The sequence below is a fragment of the Anopheles ziemanni genome, chromosome 2 (genome assembly GCF_943734765.1).
Source record: "Anopheles ziemanni chromosome 2, idAnoZiCoDA_A2_x.2, whole genome shotgun sequence".
Taxonomy (NCBI): Eukaryota; Metazoa; Arthropoda; class Insecta; order Diptera; family Culicidae; genus Anopheles; species Anopheles ziemanni.
This window is the reverse complement of record NC_080705.1, coordinates 2,558,975-2,575,019: the sequence shown is the minus strand read 5'-3', so window position 1 is coordinate 2,575,019 and position 16,045 is coordinate 2,558,975. Positions and strand designations below refer to the sequence as shown.

The window sequence follows — 16,045 nt, the reverse complement described above, 5'->3', positions numbered from 1 at the left end:
CGTGGGAGGCGCGCACGGATTTAACTCCGATTACGGACCCTGGATCGGGTCATTCTCCAGGGTGGGCTTCGGAAGCGATCCGCCGATTACCCGGCGGTCACGGATGCATGCGGCGTCACCCCAACGGGAGGGTTGCTTGGTCGTTGAACTCGGTGGGAATGGCAATAGGACACCAACGTCGGTCATGAAGATTCGCCCGATTGGAAAAACGCAACCATTATCTTGGGCTTAACCAAACAACAGTTTATGTGAGTGGATCAACAATGGCCATGCGGGGAAAATTAGATTTCAACCGCAAACCGAGTCTTGGACCCGAGAAAGATTTCCCGGCGGAGTTCTGTAGATGATTAGTCATCGTATTGTTTTTAAATCCATTCGAATCGTTGCTGATTTATTGCTCAAGCAAAGTAAATCTAGAACGTTTTTGATGGTAATTTAAACACACCATAAAAATGGAGTGTGAAACTGGCGGAAAATGTGATTGAGACAAATAATGTAAAGGAACCGGCCTCAAATGTGCGTGAAAATTCAAGCGTGACACTCGATCCATCGGAAGAAGACACGACGCAGAACGGAAAAGCGACACCGGTGGCGTAAGCTTCATTCTCAATTTTCCTCCCACTCGAGCAAAACACGCAATGTGCGACGCGTTAGAAGTCACAATTGATCCATACGAGATCCGCAATCTCGTGGCACTTGTGGTTGAGAAATCCTCCTGGAGTCTTGGGTTCTCAACTTATTCTCCCGGAGACGGTGTCGACGGCCTCCGGCGGAGACCCTTCTTCTCTGTGGGTTCACCACCCTTTCATCCCTTGTTCTCCCACCCCCTTATTAGCACCAGACGGCTATGACAAACATCTGCTAATTGGCCCGGGGTTTTCGTGTAGATCGCACCGTTCCTTCTGTCATTCTCTCTTATCGTTCGCTTTTTCCGGTTTCCGACCGGTGTCAGATTTCATAGCGAAGGGTTCGCTTGTGGGGGGAGGGGGGGCGAACCCGGGTGCGGACCGATCTGAGATGGTAACATTTTAATTTAAACCAAAACGACTTGCTGGACCTGGGGACTCAGGGGTTCCAGATTACGCCTGAGCTTGAGTTCGGTGTGCGTGATGCTGGGTTGGGGAAGCTCATGGTGATGATGATGTTGATGACGGTGTTGATGAAGATCGCGGAGAAGATGCACAGCTAACGTAACGATTGCATGCTGCGATTGCAAGACACTTCTGTGGTACTCCCACGGGTTCACGGGGTGCAATTTTGAAACAAAGTCTCTACCAAGAAAGCCCTCCCCAAAATTGTCCTTTGTGTGAGCGTTTCGCGAATGCACCTTCTTCCGGCACGCCAAGAACTTGTTTACTTTCGTGGCTGTGTCCACAGTCGTCTTCTTTTTCGTATTGTTTGGTTGGTCCCATCCTGAAACCCTTGCAATCAAGAGCAACATCGATATTCATTAGCAGGTTTTGTTAAACTTTTTCTTTCGTTCTGGGATCTTCTCCCTGTTTTTTGGTGAATTTCGGTTTTTTGCGTAGATTGTATCCGCTCTGGGAGTATAGAACTGGGTACAAAATGAAACAAAAAGCGTATAAATTTGTTTAATAATTAATCTGAGCGTCCAATTCTCGCCTGCTTCTCACAGCTCTGCTCTTCCTGCCCAAGAATCAAGATTCTACCGGCGTCACGTAGCAGACGAAGGAAACTCATTTCCATGGGCAGAGCGAAGAGCGTGCGCGATCACACACACCCCATATATGATTGTTTTCCCAGTTTCCCTGTCTAATGATAGTTTGATACCCTGATTATGTTTGCCTAACGGATTCTGCCGTCCTCTTGCCTCTCAGCTCTTTTCGTTCTTTCGTTCTTTTCCATTCTTTCCGTTTTTGGCGTCCGCGTTTTTCCTTCGTTATGTGGCGTTTGGCTGCCGAACTTGTTTGCCTTCTTGGTTTTTTGAAGAAGATCTCGCCGACGTCCGAGTTGTTGGTTGCGCCACCCCCCGGACCATGCATGCCCATCTCCCTCGTTTGGCCCGCGAAGGGTGAAGAGATAAGCGAGACTTCTACCTGGGGGTACCAAGTTTTGTTGACTTTGGTTTTCGGGGAGCACAAGCTTCTTGGAAGCACGTCTCTCTCTCACGTTTTTTTCTTCTTTCTTAATCGCGTTTCCGTTGTACACTTGCTTTTCTCTTGCATTTGCGCGAATTGCGCGCGCCGCCACCAGTTTCGGGTGGAAGCGTTTCCTTACATTCTTGCACACACGCACGCCTCGGACATTTCGTTGCGTTTCCCTGCTCTCCGGTTTGGTTCCTCCGTCTTGATTACCTCTCCCATTCGCTCGCGTTCGCTTCTCTTTTTTTTGCAGCGTTGGGGCATCTTGTTGGGCCTCCCTTTTTCCCCATCATCGGAGAAAAATCCGTTTTCTTGCCGCCGAGCGCGAGCGGCCCGCGATCATTCGTGCTTCGACCAGCAAAGCGTGCAGCCGAAGAAGCAGCTCCTTTCCGTGGTCGCGTTGCTCGGGGTTTTGTGCGTCACACTTACACCTTGAGGTTGAGGACAGTTTTGCAGAAACGTGTTTTGCAGCGACCGACCGGCGATCTGCGCGTTCGATCGATCGATCGCAATTCTGTGTTCGTAAAACAAGAGATCATAAAACCCGTTTGTACAATTAGTAAATTTTCATCAGATTAGCTAGATCGTGAAAGCGAAAGAAAGTGTTCGGAACGGTCGTCGACTGATAAGTGTTTCGGGTGGAGTTTGAAAATAAAAAACCCAGAGCAAGACGAATAACGATCAAATCAATTCAAGTGAATTTCCAAATAAAGCAAAATGATTGATGATGATGAAGTTCGCAATCGTCCGTACGCTAATGTGCCGCTATTCGGGGTGTGTTCTTGCAGCCTCCAAGCTTAACATTGATTATTAAAGGTGATTGATTCAGTTCGGTGCGCGAGTTCGAACATAAGTTGTGCTCCCGAAGAAAAGCTTTCCCGATTGTGTGCTTTGTGACTCGGTAAAAAGAGATTTGGCTGCCGAGTGTCGGCCTGTTACTTTTTCAAAGTGAAACAAGTGAAGTGCGGCTTCCCGGGTGTGTCAAGTGTTTGAAAGTGGTCAAAAGGAGTGGAAAGAACGAAATTGGTAAAGAATTTTACCTCCCAAATCCTGTTAACATTCCGGGCCAAAGCAAAAGGCACTTAGTGATGGCTCCGTCGAAACGATCCATGGCGAAAGGATCGACGGTGCTTTGGAGAGCTCCTTTCGTTTCCTGCTCGATGTTGCTGGCGTTCTTGGCGGTGGCACAATTCCCGTTCTCCGATGGATATCGCATGCAGCGGAACCGTAAGTGCTTAAGTTGGTGGTGTTGAATTTTATGGACTCTGGTGTCGGGGGGAAGTAACACTTTAACGACCGAGAAGAGCGAGGTGATAGGGAATTTTATACACAAAGTCTTAAAGTTAATAGTAAAGAGATTTGCGATTGCAAAATCGGGCCGTTTTCAACATCACAAAGAAACGATTAACGTGCGCTAGCTTGGCGTGTTTAAATTGCAATCTCAAGTTTGATTGAACTTGGAAATAAAACTTGAGTTTAATGTTTTTCTAAATCCCCTGCGTGCCGTTCACCTGTGAGGATGAAATCTCGCCTTGGTTCTGATCCAAATAGCGCCTGTTGATAGTTTGCATAATGCTTTGTACGTTTCCGGTTTCCATCCGACTGAAGAACCGAAGTCCATCGCCGTGCTATGGGCCATTCTTTACTTTTCTTGATCGTCGTTGCAGATATATCTTCGTCTTCCCAACATCATACTTGCAAATGTTTGACCTGGCATGCACCCGAAAAAGAATGGAGCATACCTTTTCCGAGCATCGTTCTGAGCCCGAAATCGGTTCCGGAGCCAGTTTCGACTACGGAGAGAATAAAAAATGGTCGAAATTTGTCGAAAAAGTGTTCCTCCACCCTGCGAAGCGTATCTATCGGAAGCAACACAATGAAGGCCCCCACCCCGCGACGGGTGGGTGTGGATAATTATGATGAGGGAGTGGGGCGTTGAACAAATTAGTGGCTTTTTCGTGTCAGATGTTTGGATGCCCCCGCCCCGTCCGACGCGTTGGTGAGATTTTTCTCGCTGTTTTTCCAGACGCCAAACGAGCTTCTTCAAACAAAGTGGCTTTAATGCTACAAGAAAACATTTTTTCTTGATCATCAAACGGGAGAAGAAGACTTAAAAGCAGACTCTCCTCAGAAAACACACAAACAATCAGCGAACCCTTCAGCGAGCTGAGTGTTTTTTGGTTTCACTTTTCTTCCCTGGCTTCCCCCTTTTGAATGCTGGAGCTGGCCGACAACGATTCCAGTTATCTTTTCCCGCCCAGATCCCTTGGCGTTTGGAAAGGCCTCCAAGAACACCCACAACATAAATCCCGATCTAATGTTCGATCCGTTCGTGGAGGGCTCTCGTGTTAATGATGATTGAATAACATGCTGAAAGGTATGCTCGAACAGCAAGCATTATTTACCCCGACGAGTCGCCGTGTTAATTGGCCAGCTTCAGCGTGCGGGAGATGTTTATCCACCTTGCCGCGCGGGTGATATAATTAAAAAGAAAAGCCACTCTACACGCGAGAGTCGATCGAATTAATTTCCAAAACCACGATGCGATTCGTTCGCGTTTCGATCGTTGGGAAGATATTTCAGGGGGAGGAGACTAGTAGCACGAACCGTGTATCGTCATTTTATGTTTTAATGATACTTTCCGGCATTGCACACACCACACCGTTAGAATTATGTTAACAAGGCCCGTTTCTTGGCCGGAACTTGGGTTCGAAGCGACCGGTGGAAAATTAAGCTACTGTACTGTAGGGGGATAGTTGGTGGAATATCTGGCCAAACAGGACAGACTTGTGTTGTTTGGCACCGAAAAGTACTTTCACACTTCCCGTTGCCCCCCGTTCGAACCCCAAGCTAGGCGAGACAAGTCGCAAATCCAGGCCAAAACGGTTCGCTGGATGAATTTTTCGTTGTTTCCAACCTTCGCACGTACAATTACATCGGAGGGGCGGGCGTGAAAAGGGAGGAAAAACAAGTCCAGGAATCCCGTGTGCAAACATATCGCGCGCAACGAGAGGGATTCAAAAACAGACCGGTGGAAGCAAAATAAAACTAGATTAAACGATCGCGCAAGAGTCGCAAAAAAAACAGAAAGAAAATGCTTCCCGCAGGGGGAAGGAGAAAAACCTTGACCAGCACGGACGAGTCCAGCTGTGTGGCCTAGTCCTCATTTTAGTTTTTCGCTCGGCCAACGCACGGCGGGAAGGGAGGAAAATTGTACAAATTAATTGAATACAATCCATCCCCGCCCGGTAAAAGCGTCCTGGAAGCAAAAAAAAAACGGCCCCAGCAGGGAACGAAGCTGCTCGGAGGATCCCAGAGGAGTCGAACCGGCCCTGTGGGACTTGGACCTTCCAAGTGGGTCATCCCGGGGGTGTTTGCTTTCGTTTCGTTCTGCCGACAGTGAACTGTTCAACCGGAATGGAATGCGGCGAGCGCTCATCGTCCTGTTGCGCGTTCCGTAATCATCTCTTGGTGTCTTCGCTAACTAGCCATTTCTAGTTTGTCCTGTAGCAAGTCTTGTTTTTCCACCTCCCCCCGGGGAGAGGAATGCGCTTGCTTCGGTTGGTAGGAAGGTAGAGAGCAAAAGTAATTCCGGGCAACGCGCGGAATCATTAATTGAATCTTTCCCACTTTGTAAACCGAAGCCCTGGTGGATGTTTATGTTTTACCTGTTTTATCTCGCACCTCGAAGGTGGGAGGGTGAAGAGGGTGGGCAGCTGGTGGTCAAGATGACCCGATTCGGAAGACGATGTGTTGTTGGTCGGTAAAAATGCAGCGCCGTTTGCGTTACGCAAAGCGGTTCCCGCTTCCAAACGGTTGATGGATGGAAGCGAGACGAAGAACTTCAACGATCGATCAAGCGACGAGAACGCGCCCGTTGTTTACGTTGTGGGTTTCGTTCGCGTCAGGTTCTTCAGTTTCTTATGCAAGCCGGGTCGTTTGCAACCGATCGTGTGAGCGATACGACAGTTCCCCATTGTGCCGATGTGATGGATGTTACGAAAATGACGATAGCGTATGATGACATGATTTTCCAACCCCGCTCGTCCGTCCGTTCGTGTGATAGCGTGGATGTGTTTCAGTTGCATCAATTTACCACCTTTGTGCAGCGTAGCTTCTTCTCTTCTCGGTTTTGGTTGTTGCTGCTTTCGCTCCTGCGTCGAAGATCGGCATCTGTTGAAACGGAACCCCGATCCAACCCGGGGGTTTGTTGAGGGCTGCGGTGGAGAGAAGGTGGAATTAAAGGAAACCAGCATGTGACCTGCATTTCCCAGCCTCACTCCGGCTGCCACTATGATAATGAATGAAAGGCCACACAAGGTTTGCACGGTGCTCGCGGTTCCGTTTCGACGCGGTTTTTCCGAATACTAGAGCGCAACCCGCGGCGTACCGAGACCGGGTAGCGTGGACAAGTGGCCTCCATCCGGCAGCAGTGGTGGGAGGGCAGGGAGTGTTTGTGGCGAATGCAAATTAGTTCTCGCATCGTGCGGACTTCATTTCACTTTGTTTCGTTTCGTTTCGCGGCTGCGCGCGCTCCATAATTTACCACCGGCATGCCGCGCGGACAAAAAAAAGCCTCCGGAGCAGATAGGATAATGAGTATAAGGGGTGGTGGTGAAAAGCCAACCGCCAACACCACCTTCCACCTATGGCTAATCTTAGTGACGACCACCCGCCGGAGGAGTGTGAAATTATCGTGTGCTAAATATTATTATGCTCGCACTCGTTCCGTCCACCCGCAGGGCAGGTGGACTCCTCCTCCTCCTCCGGGCGTGTCGTTGTCGTTTATGGTGCTGGAATGTTCTTCCGACACCCCTTCGACTCGTCCCTTTGGGAGAATCACGCGGGCGGGCGGGAAAACAGGTTCAGCCGGGGTGCGCATTATGTATTCCGTATGACTTAAATTTCCCTCGGACGTCGTTTAGATGACCGCTCGAGGGGCCAAGAAACGGTCCTACCCAAACACACTCACGCTCGGGAATGTGAGATTCCAAGTGGACGGTGGCGTCTGCATTTCTCCCATTTCCCAGGCGGCGGGTGCCCGCGGCCTTTAAACGGGCAGTTTAAATCGATAGCTCTTCTGGAGGCCCATAAATCCATGCCTGGCGCTGGCCACCAACCCATTTCCCGTAAGGGTTAAGGGCGTTGAAGTGGGCACCTTTCCCTTCCGGTGCGGCTCCAGGGGCTGATGAGCGTAAACAATCGAGAAAAATGGGAGAAAATGTGCCCCGGTGTTGACGCCCCGGGTTCGAGGGTACCTTTTGATGAGTTTGTCTTGCTGATTGGTTCAACGTTTTTTTTTAAATCGTTTTAGTGTTAACGGGTCGTGGTCAGAATAGTTCCGGGATGGGCTTGGACTTCCTTACGAAAACGGTGTAGGTTTTGTTTTGGAATCGTAAACTCATTAAAAATGGGCGGGGTTGCTGTTGTTTCTTATTTATGTTAAATGATTTCAGCTCCTACCGTTGTTCTTTGAGTCTTCAAACAATTATTCTCCATGAAATATTAATTTACGTCTGCTGGAAGTTAAGCTATCTGCAGAATCAATAAACAAGAGATTTAATTTTTGCCTTGAATATTTATGAAACGTGAAATTTAACAACGGGTTGTATTTTGTTCATCGGAAACAATTAAACTACCGCAAAAAAGAACGATAAACCTAATATGAACATATTTGACGTTATGTGTCTGAATAAATTATTCCCGCTAAACATCTCATTTCACATTAATCACACGGCGTAAGTTGTAAGAAAAGAAAAAAAAAACATGATCGTTCTTCATTTTCTGCTTTCACCTCCAGCCCGGGTTGTGCCATTTCGTTAATTCTTGCGAACACCGCGAGAGGAAAAGGCTTTCGATTCCTAAAAGCCGTCGATGATCAAGTCTGCCAACATCGCCCGAGCGGGAAGCAATCGCTCGAAGAAAGCTCGAACTCGCAACGACAATGGTGCTTAAATGGACAAGTCACTTGCCCCGTACCGATACTATGTATCGTAAAGAGAGAAACGAAAACAAAACCACCCCATACTTGTTGACTATGATGGTTGCCTACTTAGCGGCACCCGGAAAGAATTGATTTTGTGCTCTAATGACCGCCGCGAGTCCCGCGGTGTGTCTTGTGGAGGCGTCTTTCGAGAGGGAATGTTATGGCGCACGCAAATCGCATCGTACGGGGAGAAAACGGGCCGCAGAATTTTCTTCCCCCACGCCCCACCGGCATTCCTGGCGTTCCCGCGTGACGAAGGGAAGGGCAAATGGGAGTTAAGAATCACGGCACGGTCTTGTGGTTGACGGAGGAAAACAAACACGCGGTGGGCGCACTTGCCTTGCCCGGCTAGGAAAGTGAAGTGAAGCAGAAGGAGAAACTGATTTCAAGTGGCACGTTTCAGGTCGGGAGAATTGCGGTTACAAGGACCACGTGAAGGAGGAGGAATGGATGGCGACCCTCGTCTTACTATCTCCACCGTTTCTCCACCACTTCTCAGTGTCTTCGGGGGACGAGGTGTAGAGGTTTCGCGAAACTAGGACACCACGATGAGTGGGCAAATTAGTTGCGGTGTCTCGGTGTCTCGGCGGTTCAGGTTGATCGGATGGCGTGTGTGTGTGTGTATGCGCTTGGAACGCTGTCAATGTCAGTGCCGACAAAATATAGGTTAGCTTTATCCGTCGGTAACGCGGGGCTCTCTCTAGCTCGCAAACCATCTGTTTGCTTAACCATCATTCAAGCAATCGCACCCAATTAGCCATCGTGAACTCCGCGAACCGATCCACGAAGAACGTGCCGCAGTTCGATGAACTCGCGCTCGCAGGTGTGACGTAAATCTCGCCGGTAAAACCACAAGACGTAAGGAAGGCACGCGGCTCCGGAGGCCTTGATCATGGACTACTTTCGCACGGTTTGACCCCCATATTGGAGGCGAGAACGGGCCACACAAAACCGGCCTGGGAGGCCGAACCGAATGGGTCACCGCGTTCGGCTCGATTCGATTCATTTAATTTCGCCGCAGCTTGTATCGAAACTGCATGGCGTTGATCGGTGGTTTGTTTCTTTTTCGAGGGGGAAGGGGGGGGGGGGGGGGGATTCTTTGCGTTGGAAAGCGGCATCAAAACGAGTTGATTATTTTTTGAACGCACAACGGTTGAGATAAAAAAGATAAAAAAAGAAATATGTACATGGAAACGATAGACAACGGGCGATAAACGATCGCGGCGGGGAAATTTTCCAAACATCAAACTCCCGAGCGCGATCGTTAAACCGATTTCGATTTTCTTTGCCACCGCCAGGCTCATTATGGGTCAGCGAGATATTCGGTGGAAGAGCATAGGAAAGCTGCTATGCTGCTGCTGCTGCTGATGGTGATTTAATGGTGAAAAAATGCTAACGTCCACCCGACCAGGCGAGAAATGTGTCACCGAAAGCGGGGGGGGAGGAAGACGATGATAATGATGGGGATGATGATCTCAACGGGTTTGTATTTTTTTCCCCTCTTGTGCGGAATTTTGTCGCCGCTTTTTGAATGGCTTTTTGGCGGTTCTTCTCTCGGTGTCAACAACCGGACTGGTGGTACGGAGTCTAGCGGGTTTTATTTGCGGTTTCTTATTCCAGAATTTTATTTTCTTGTAGCCGGAGGCTTGAGATATTTATGATCATAAAGCTGACACCTAATCACGCGGATAGGTGGCAAAAAACAATATAATGAAGCGCCAAGCTAACGGGATCTTTTAATTATGGGATATTTATCATAAGTTCAGATCGTTCGAGATACAGTTTAAATCTTGGGATTATGCTTCATTAAGAACTTCGTTAATCGTATTCCCTTCCACGTATATTCTAATCTTATTTATCTCTTACATTATGTAGCAGAATCCAGTTGTTACTACAATGGAACACATTTCATGGAGGGCTCGATCGTGCCGACGAAGGAACCTTGCTTGATGTGCAAGTGTACGGAAAAGACGCTCATATGCGCGCTGAAAGTCTGTCCAGGTAGAGCTACGCGTGTTGCATACCTCTAGGCGCAAACGTCTTATTGATCGTTAAACGTTTGATTTGTTGGACCTCGCTTTTTTCCATAGAACAACCGATACCACCACCGAGGGGATGCATTCTGGTGCACAAGAGTGGTTCCTGCTGTCCTTACCTGCAGTGTTCGAAGTTGAATTTGGCGCTGAAAAACAATGGCGATCGAAAGAAGATACACTTCTTGGATTACTACGAGAAGGCCGCCCAGGAAAGGTTGGAGAATCCCAACTCGTACCTTCGTCGTTCGGATGATGACGAAGTGGAGGATAACGGAGGTTTGTTGATGTCTCACTCGCTAGGGTTGGTGGTTGTGGTTTTCACACATATGTTTCCTATTTCTTTAGCATGCATTGTAAACGGAACGGTGTATAAATCCGGTTCGGCTATGGTCAGTTCATCGCTATGCTCATACTGCTACTGCATCAACGGCCGGCAGAAGTGTGTGAAGCCAAAGTGCGCTCTTCCGAACCAGAGGTGTGCTCCCATCTTTGTAGATTCGGCCTGCTGCCCCATTCGGTACGATTGCTCCGGAAAAACGCCAATCAAGGGTAACGAAATCGACCAGTCGACGGTGTCACCGAATCACGTGCGAAGGATCAACAACAAGCACTACCAACGGATGTCGGACCGAAGAGGATACCGTAGCAATGGGTGTACCTTCAGTGGACACACATACTCCGATGGAGAAAAAATGAAATCGGAAGATCCCTGTGAGGTGTGCTACTGCATTAGGGGACAGCGAAAGTGTACGCCGAAGAAATGTGCCCCTCCGATCAAAGGTTGTACGCCAAGGGTTCCCCGTGGCGAGTGTTGTGCCGTCCGATATGATTGCAGTGAGTATGGTTAGGATTGGTGCCAAAAGTGGTGCCTTATGTCCGCATACTTAACACTTTTCTTCAATTTTGTTTTCAACAGAACATGGCGAACCGAAACCTTTCGGGCGTAAGATGGAGGACGAAGAATCATTCGATTTCTTTTCGATTCTGTTCGGTCCGGATCCGGATGCACCGAAAGCGGAGGCGAAAAATGCTACCGAGATCATTGAAACACCCGTTACCGAAGCGGCTCCCGTGAGTACGACTTCGGAGAAAAGTTTTCTGGATTTACTTCGAGCCGGACTCGATTTCATTGATGATGCTGGAGAGGATGAGTTACTTTTGACCAGCACGCCAACGCCGGATGGAAGCACAGCGACGTCTACGGAATCTGCTCCCGAGTTGCAGACGGTCAAAGTAGAGATCATTCAGGAGCCGCAGGCGATCTACATCGAGAAACCGGACTTTAACTTCCCCGTTAGAAAGATCCCGCCGGTGCCGATAATGTTCAAGCCACTGCCGAACATTCCGGTCATGTTGATGAATGATACTAACTTTCAAAAGTTGGAGGTGGATTCGTTGTTGAAGGAAAACCCTGTAGATGTCTCTAACTCTCTCATTGAGACGACAGTAAGGAATCAAGCAAGCACTGACATTTTGAAGGATAACGTAGAAGATGCAACAGCGGCTGCTTCTAGCCCAACGATCCAACAAACTATTTCTTCTTCAACCACAGCCAGCCAACCTACAACTACGAGAGTTCCAACGACAGTGACAACTACTGAAAAAGCATTCACCACTACGACGTCGACTACAAGGATAACGACAACAAAATCAACTGCTACTCCATCTCCTACTACTACTCCTGGTACAACCTCTACAACTACTGCTCCCACTACGACGACTACTAGTACTACTGCTCCCACTACGACCACTACTAGTACTACTCCTAGTACGACCACTACTAGTACTACATCTAGTACGACCACAACAACTACTGTTCCTACTACAACTAGCACAACAGCAACTACTTCGACAACTATTGCAGCTCCTACAACAACGACAACAACTAGTACTAATAAGCCCACAACAACAACCACGACCACTGCCAAACCTTCAACAACCACAACAGAACAACCCATTACGACTCCCAAATCTATGGTTAAGGTTTCGTCCTCTGAAACAAATCAACCAAAACCTCAGCTCAAAACTGGGCCTTCGGCTTCATTGAAAGAAGCCCATCCGCAACCCATAACCGAGACAACAGTTTCCTCAACCTCTACAGTTCCAACGAAAAAGGATAATTTACCGGCATTTACGAACATATCGAACGCCACTGATCCTCCGAAGAATGGTCCTAAAGATCTATCCAAGTCATCTACAGCCGCAAGGCCTACACCTACGACAAGCGGAACCACTTCAACCACAACGCCAGCAATGCCTTCGTCATCGCAGAAAACTATAACCACAACACCGAAAAGTGTTAGTTCCACCCCGGTCGATGTTGTGATTAAAATCGATCAATTGGTAGATAAAGCAACGGTGGAGACTATCCTTAACTCATTAAATGCGAAGATTGAAAAGGTAACTAAGGTGACTGCTAGTGAGCCCATTTCAACCACAACCATTGCCACGAAACGGCCGAACAATAAGTTTGTTGGTTTTGCGCCGGAAAAGATACCGACAACTGTGTTGCCTAGGATCACTAGTACGACCTCAGAACCAGTGGTATCTACGATGACGATCAATGATGTAACTACGCCCGATGTAGCCGAGGTACATGACTCGACGACGTTCGTACCGACGGAAGCGTCCACCGTAGGAAAAGAAACCACTGAACGGATTACAGAAGAAGTTAGCACTAGCACTACTATCGAGAGTGAGGAATACTCGACAGTCATATCCAACGATGTGCCTTTGGAGTTGTCTACTACGGAAGATGACGCATCGGATGCCACTACGGATATCTTATATACAAACACTCAACCGAGTGAGGGTGAGCAAGTAGAATTGAAGGCTGATTTGTTGAGCACTAATAGTAACAACGATACAACCACCTCAATACCACCGACGACATCTTCTATTCCGCTCAAACCGATTACACTCTCCACTCGTCCTCCGAATCCGCTGAAGGAGAATAACCTCCTCTCAGTACTTCTAAGTGGTCTCTCGAATATCTTCGATGCAACAAAGAACGATTCTGGAAAGCCATCCAACAGAAACCGAACTGAATATCGCCCCATTACACCGAAACCGATTCCAATCAGTGGATTCCACAAGGCTAGCAGTATTCCGTCGATCTTGGAATCGGACGTCGGTTCCGACTACGATGAGCCAACTTTGCCACCGAGCCTTCCCAATTTGAAGATCATTCCGTTCCTACCGGCAGACGCGGTGAAGAAGAACGATCCCTTGAAGCCGCCCAAAGCCGCAACGCCAACATACACGTACTTCAAAAACCATCCGAACAACTACCCGATCGTGAATGATCCGTATGAGGTACCGACGGCGTATGGTTTGGGCAATGAGCACGAGATCCTTCACCCTGGGTTAATGTACAAAACTGCCGTCAAGCCGATCGGAGAGTATGAGTATCCGTACGACCCGACGATCAACTATCCTGCCCTAACGGAAAACTATGAAATTGACGCAAAGAATGGGTACTACAACACGAAGGTTATCCGGGATAAGTATGACACGGTGGACGAAACGGACTACGACTACGATACGGACACCATTCATAAGTACTCGGAGCTACCGCAGAAGCAGGATTTGTTCCAGAACGAACTTAAGAAGTTCATACCGACCAAGTACGAGATACCGCAGGAGGGATCATACGTCCCGGTGTACGATAAGTACGGTGTGGGCTATCCGGAAAAGAATGTCTACTACACTAACCACAAAGAACTTGCGTATGGCGGGGCTAAGCTGGATAAGGTTCAAGCGAGCACAGACAACCCATTATTCCGCATCGATGGAACGGACACCAGTGGCTTTTCTCCACCAACAAAGACAGAAGGTAAGGGTAATCGGTGATTGAGAAGCGAAATATAGTTTCTCTAATAACCCGAGATTTCGTTCCGTTTTATGTAGGTGGTTTTGTTCCGAAGGAACCTAGCAAGGAAACATTTTACTATGAAAGTTACGCCACTACCCCTTCTCCGATCGAACTGACAACAGACGATCATCATGCAAAGTTACCGTACAATGCTACACCAACCAGTTCCTATGGAGGTAAATTAATCAATGATCGTTCGATGAAGATTTCTTCTAACGTTACGTACTTTTTATTTTATTTTAGCAACTCCAGTAAATCCGTTCATCGATGTAATCCGCACGGAACCAGCACCTCCATTGATGTCGTTGATTGAAGACAAGGAAAAGTTGCTTTCGTTCCAAACGAAACCGTCGCCATTGGAAGATCGCCTTGATGATCCAAGTGCTGGCGGAGACGATTTTGAGAAACAAATCATTTCGATAACGACCGATGCGAATTACCTGTCATCCGTATCGGAGCACGATGCCGCAACTCGTTCCAGTACTCCCTCGAAGCCAAACTTTACCGGATTCGAACTGAACTTCCCCGTGTCCGTAGATCATTCGGTGGAACCCGTTTCGCCAACACCTAAACCGATGAAAGCAACCGGAGTAGAGCACGAACCGGAACCTAGTGCTATGTTTAGCTTGGAAAATATGCTGAACTACTTGCTCCGCGAAGAGGATCCGATGAACGAGAACAAGTTGCGTAATTCAACGAGGAATGAACCGGCATCGGCGTTGTCTGATGGAATTCCTCCCTTCAAGACGCTACCGTCCCGACTGACCGCAGTGTACGATCCTTCCGCCGGTCTCGAGGCATCCCTGGGAGACGTGAAGCCTCCTTCCGATGAAGAACTCCACGATGGCACAGTAACGCTTAAGGTGGAAAGTGCTAAGAACGACACCAAAGCGCTCTACCGACCGTCGCTTTCCGATCTTCCATTCTTGAATCCTGGCTTCCACACGAAACCTATCAACGCACCCGATACGGAATCACAGAACGAACTTGATCGATACGGTTACAGCGCACCGGAGCATCGAAGCGATCAGTACCAGGTGATCGCCGAAGGAACCCCAGTGGTCAATACGAACGCGTACGTCGTCAACCCGGTGGACATTAATAAACTAAAGCAACATCACTCCGAAGGTACGGCCGAGATCAACATGAAATCGAAGGTAAAGGACTCGGTGGGCATCCTTAAGCTGGCCGGTTGTAACATCTACGGTCGAATGTACCGAGTAGGAAGGATCATATCCGAACTTTCCGGGCCCTGCTTGGAGTGTAAATGTACCGAGGTCGGTGTTCACTGTACGCCACTGACGTGCAGAAGACGATAGTGGTAAATAGGGTATGTCTATCTCGATGTCCGACGAAAGTTGCCTTCAACTATTCCACTCACTAGTTTAGGTAAGTGTGCATGTAGGGATGTTTCGGAAGTACGAGTATGCGATTAATCATAAGTTAGCGAGAGAGAGTGTGTACATGAGCGTTGAAAACCATCGAATGAAAGAGGATCTAAACGGAATGGAAGGATACGAACGAACGAGGGTTACTGTGATTTTCGTGATATTAATATTTAGTTTTTAAGCCATCGATACAATGACCGGTTGACCAGAAACATACACAAACAAGCGGAACGAGGAACGAGTTACTTTAGCATTAGGGCTATAACTATCCGATTTTCCTTCGTTCACGATTCTTGTAACGCTCCGTGTCCTAATTTGTGGCGGAAGGGGTTACCTTTAAGTTGGTTCGGGAACGACTTCCAGAAGCGTTATCCGATTGCCGCGCGGTACGACGTCCGGCGTGACTTGGATATCCCGTCTGGAGGTAGTATTTTCCACACTAGGATATGGATTCGCCTGTAAGCGCCTACGATAACGTTCGGATATAAGAGTAATAAAACAAACGTCTAGCGACTGTCGCATAAATTTGTCAAAAAATGGTGTCAAAACTTCTTTTCAGCTACTCTATAAATCGAGAATAAATCATTGGGGCGAGTTGCAAAACTTAACTTATTGACTAATTTGGGTGTAGGTAATGTTAATGGCGTATGGCTAGACAG

At 48.1% G+C, this 16,045-nt stretch overlaps 1 protein-coding gene across 1 annotated transcript; it reads left to right on the top strand.

Moving 5' to 3' along the window:
- The first annotated feature begins 3,190 nt into the window (after positions 1 to 3,190).
- LOC131283013 (uncharacterized) lies at positions 3,191 to 15,861 on the top strand. Its single transcript, XM_058312571.1, has 7 exons — positions 3,191 to 3,329; positions 9,967 to 10,089; positions 10,179 to 10,400; positions 10,470 to 10,958; positions 11,041 to 13,959; positions 14,034 to 14,174; positions 14,242 to 15,861. Exons 1-7 carry the CDS (start codon positions 3,191 to 3,193, stop codon positions 15,315 to 15,317), a joined length of 5,109 nt encoding a protein of 1,702 aa, XP_058168554.1. The 3' UTR covers positions 15,318 to 15,861.
- The last annotated feature ends 184 nt before the right edge of the window (positions 15,862 to 16,045 follow it).

Coding starts and splice junctions, on each gene's coding strand:
- LOC131283013 (XM_058312571.1), top strand. CDS start 3,191: ATGGCTCCGTCGAAACGATCCATGGCGAAAGGATCGACGGTGCTTTGG. Junction 10,090..10,178: donor CGCGCTGAAAGTCTGTCCAG/GTAGAGCTACGC, acceptor TTTTTTCCATAG/AACAACCGATACCACCACCG. Junction 14,175..14,241: donor ACCAACCAGTTCCTATGGAG/GTAAATTAATCA, acceptor ATTTTATTTTAG/CAACTCCAGTAAATCCGTTC.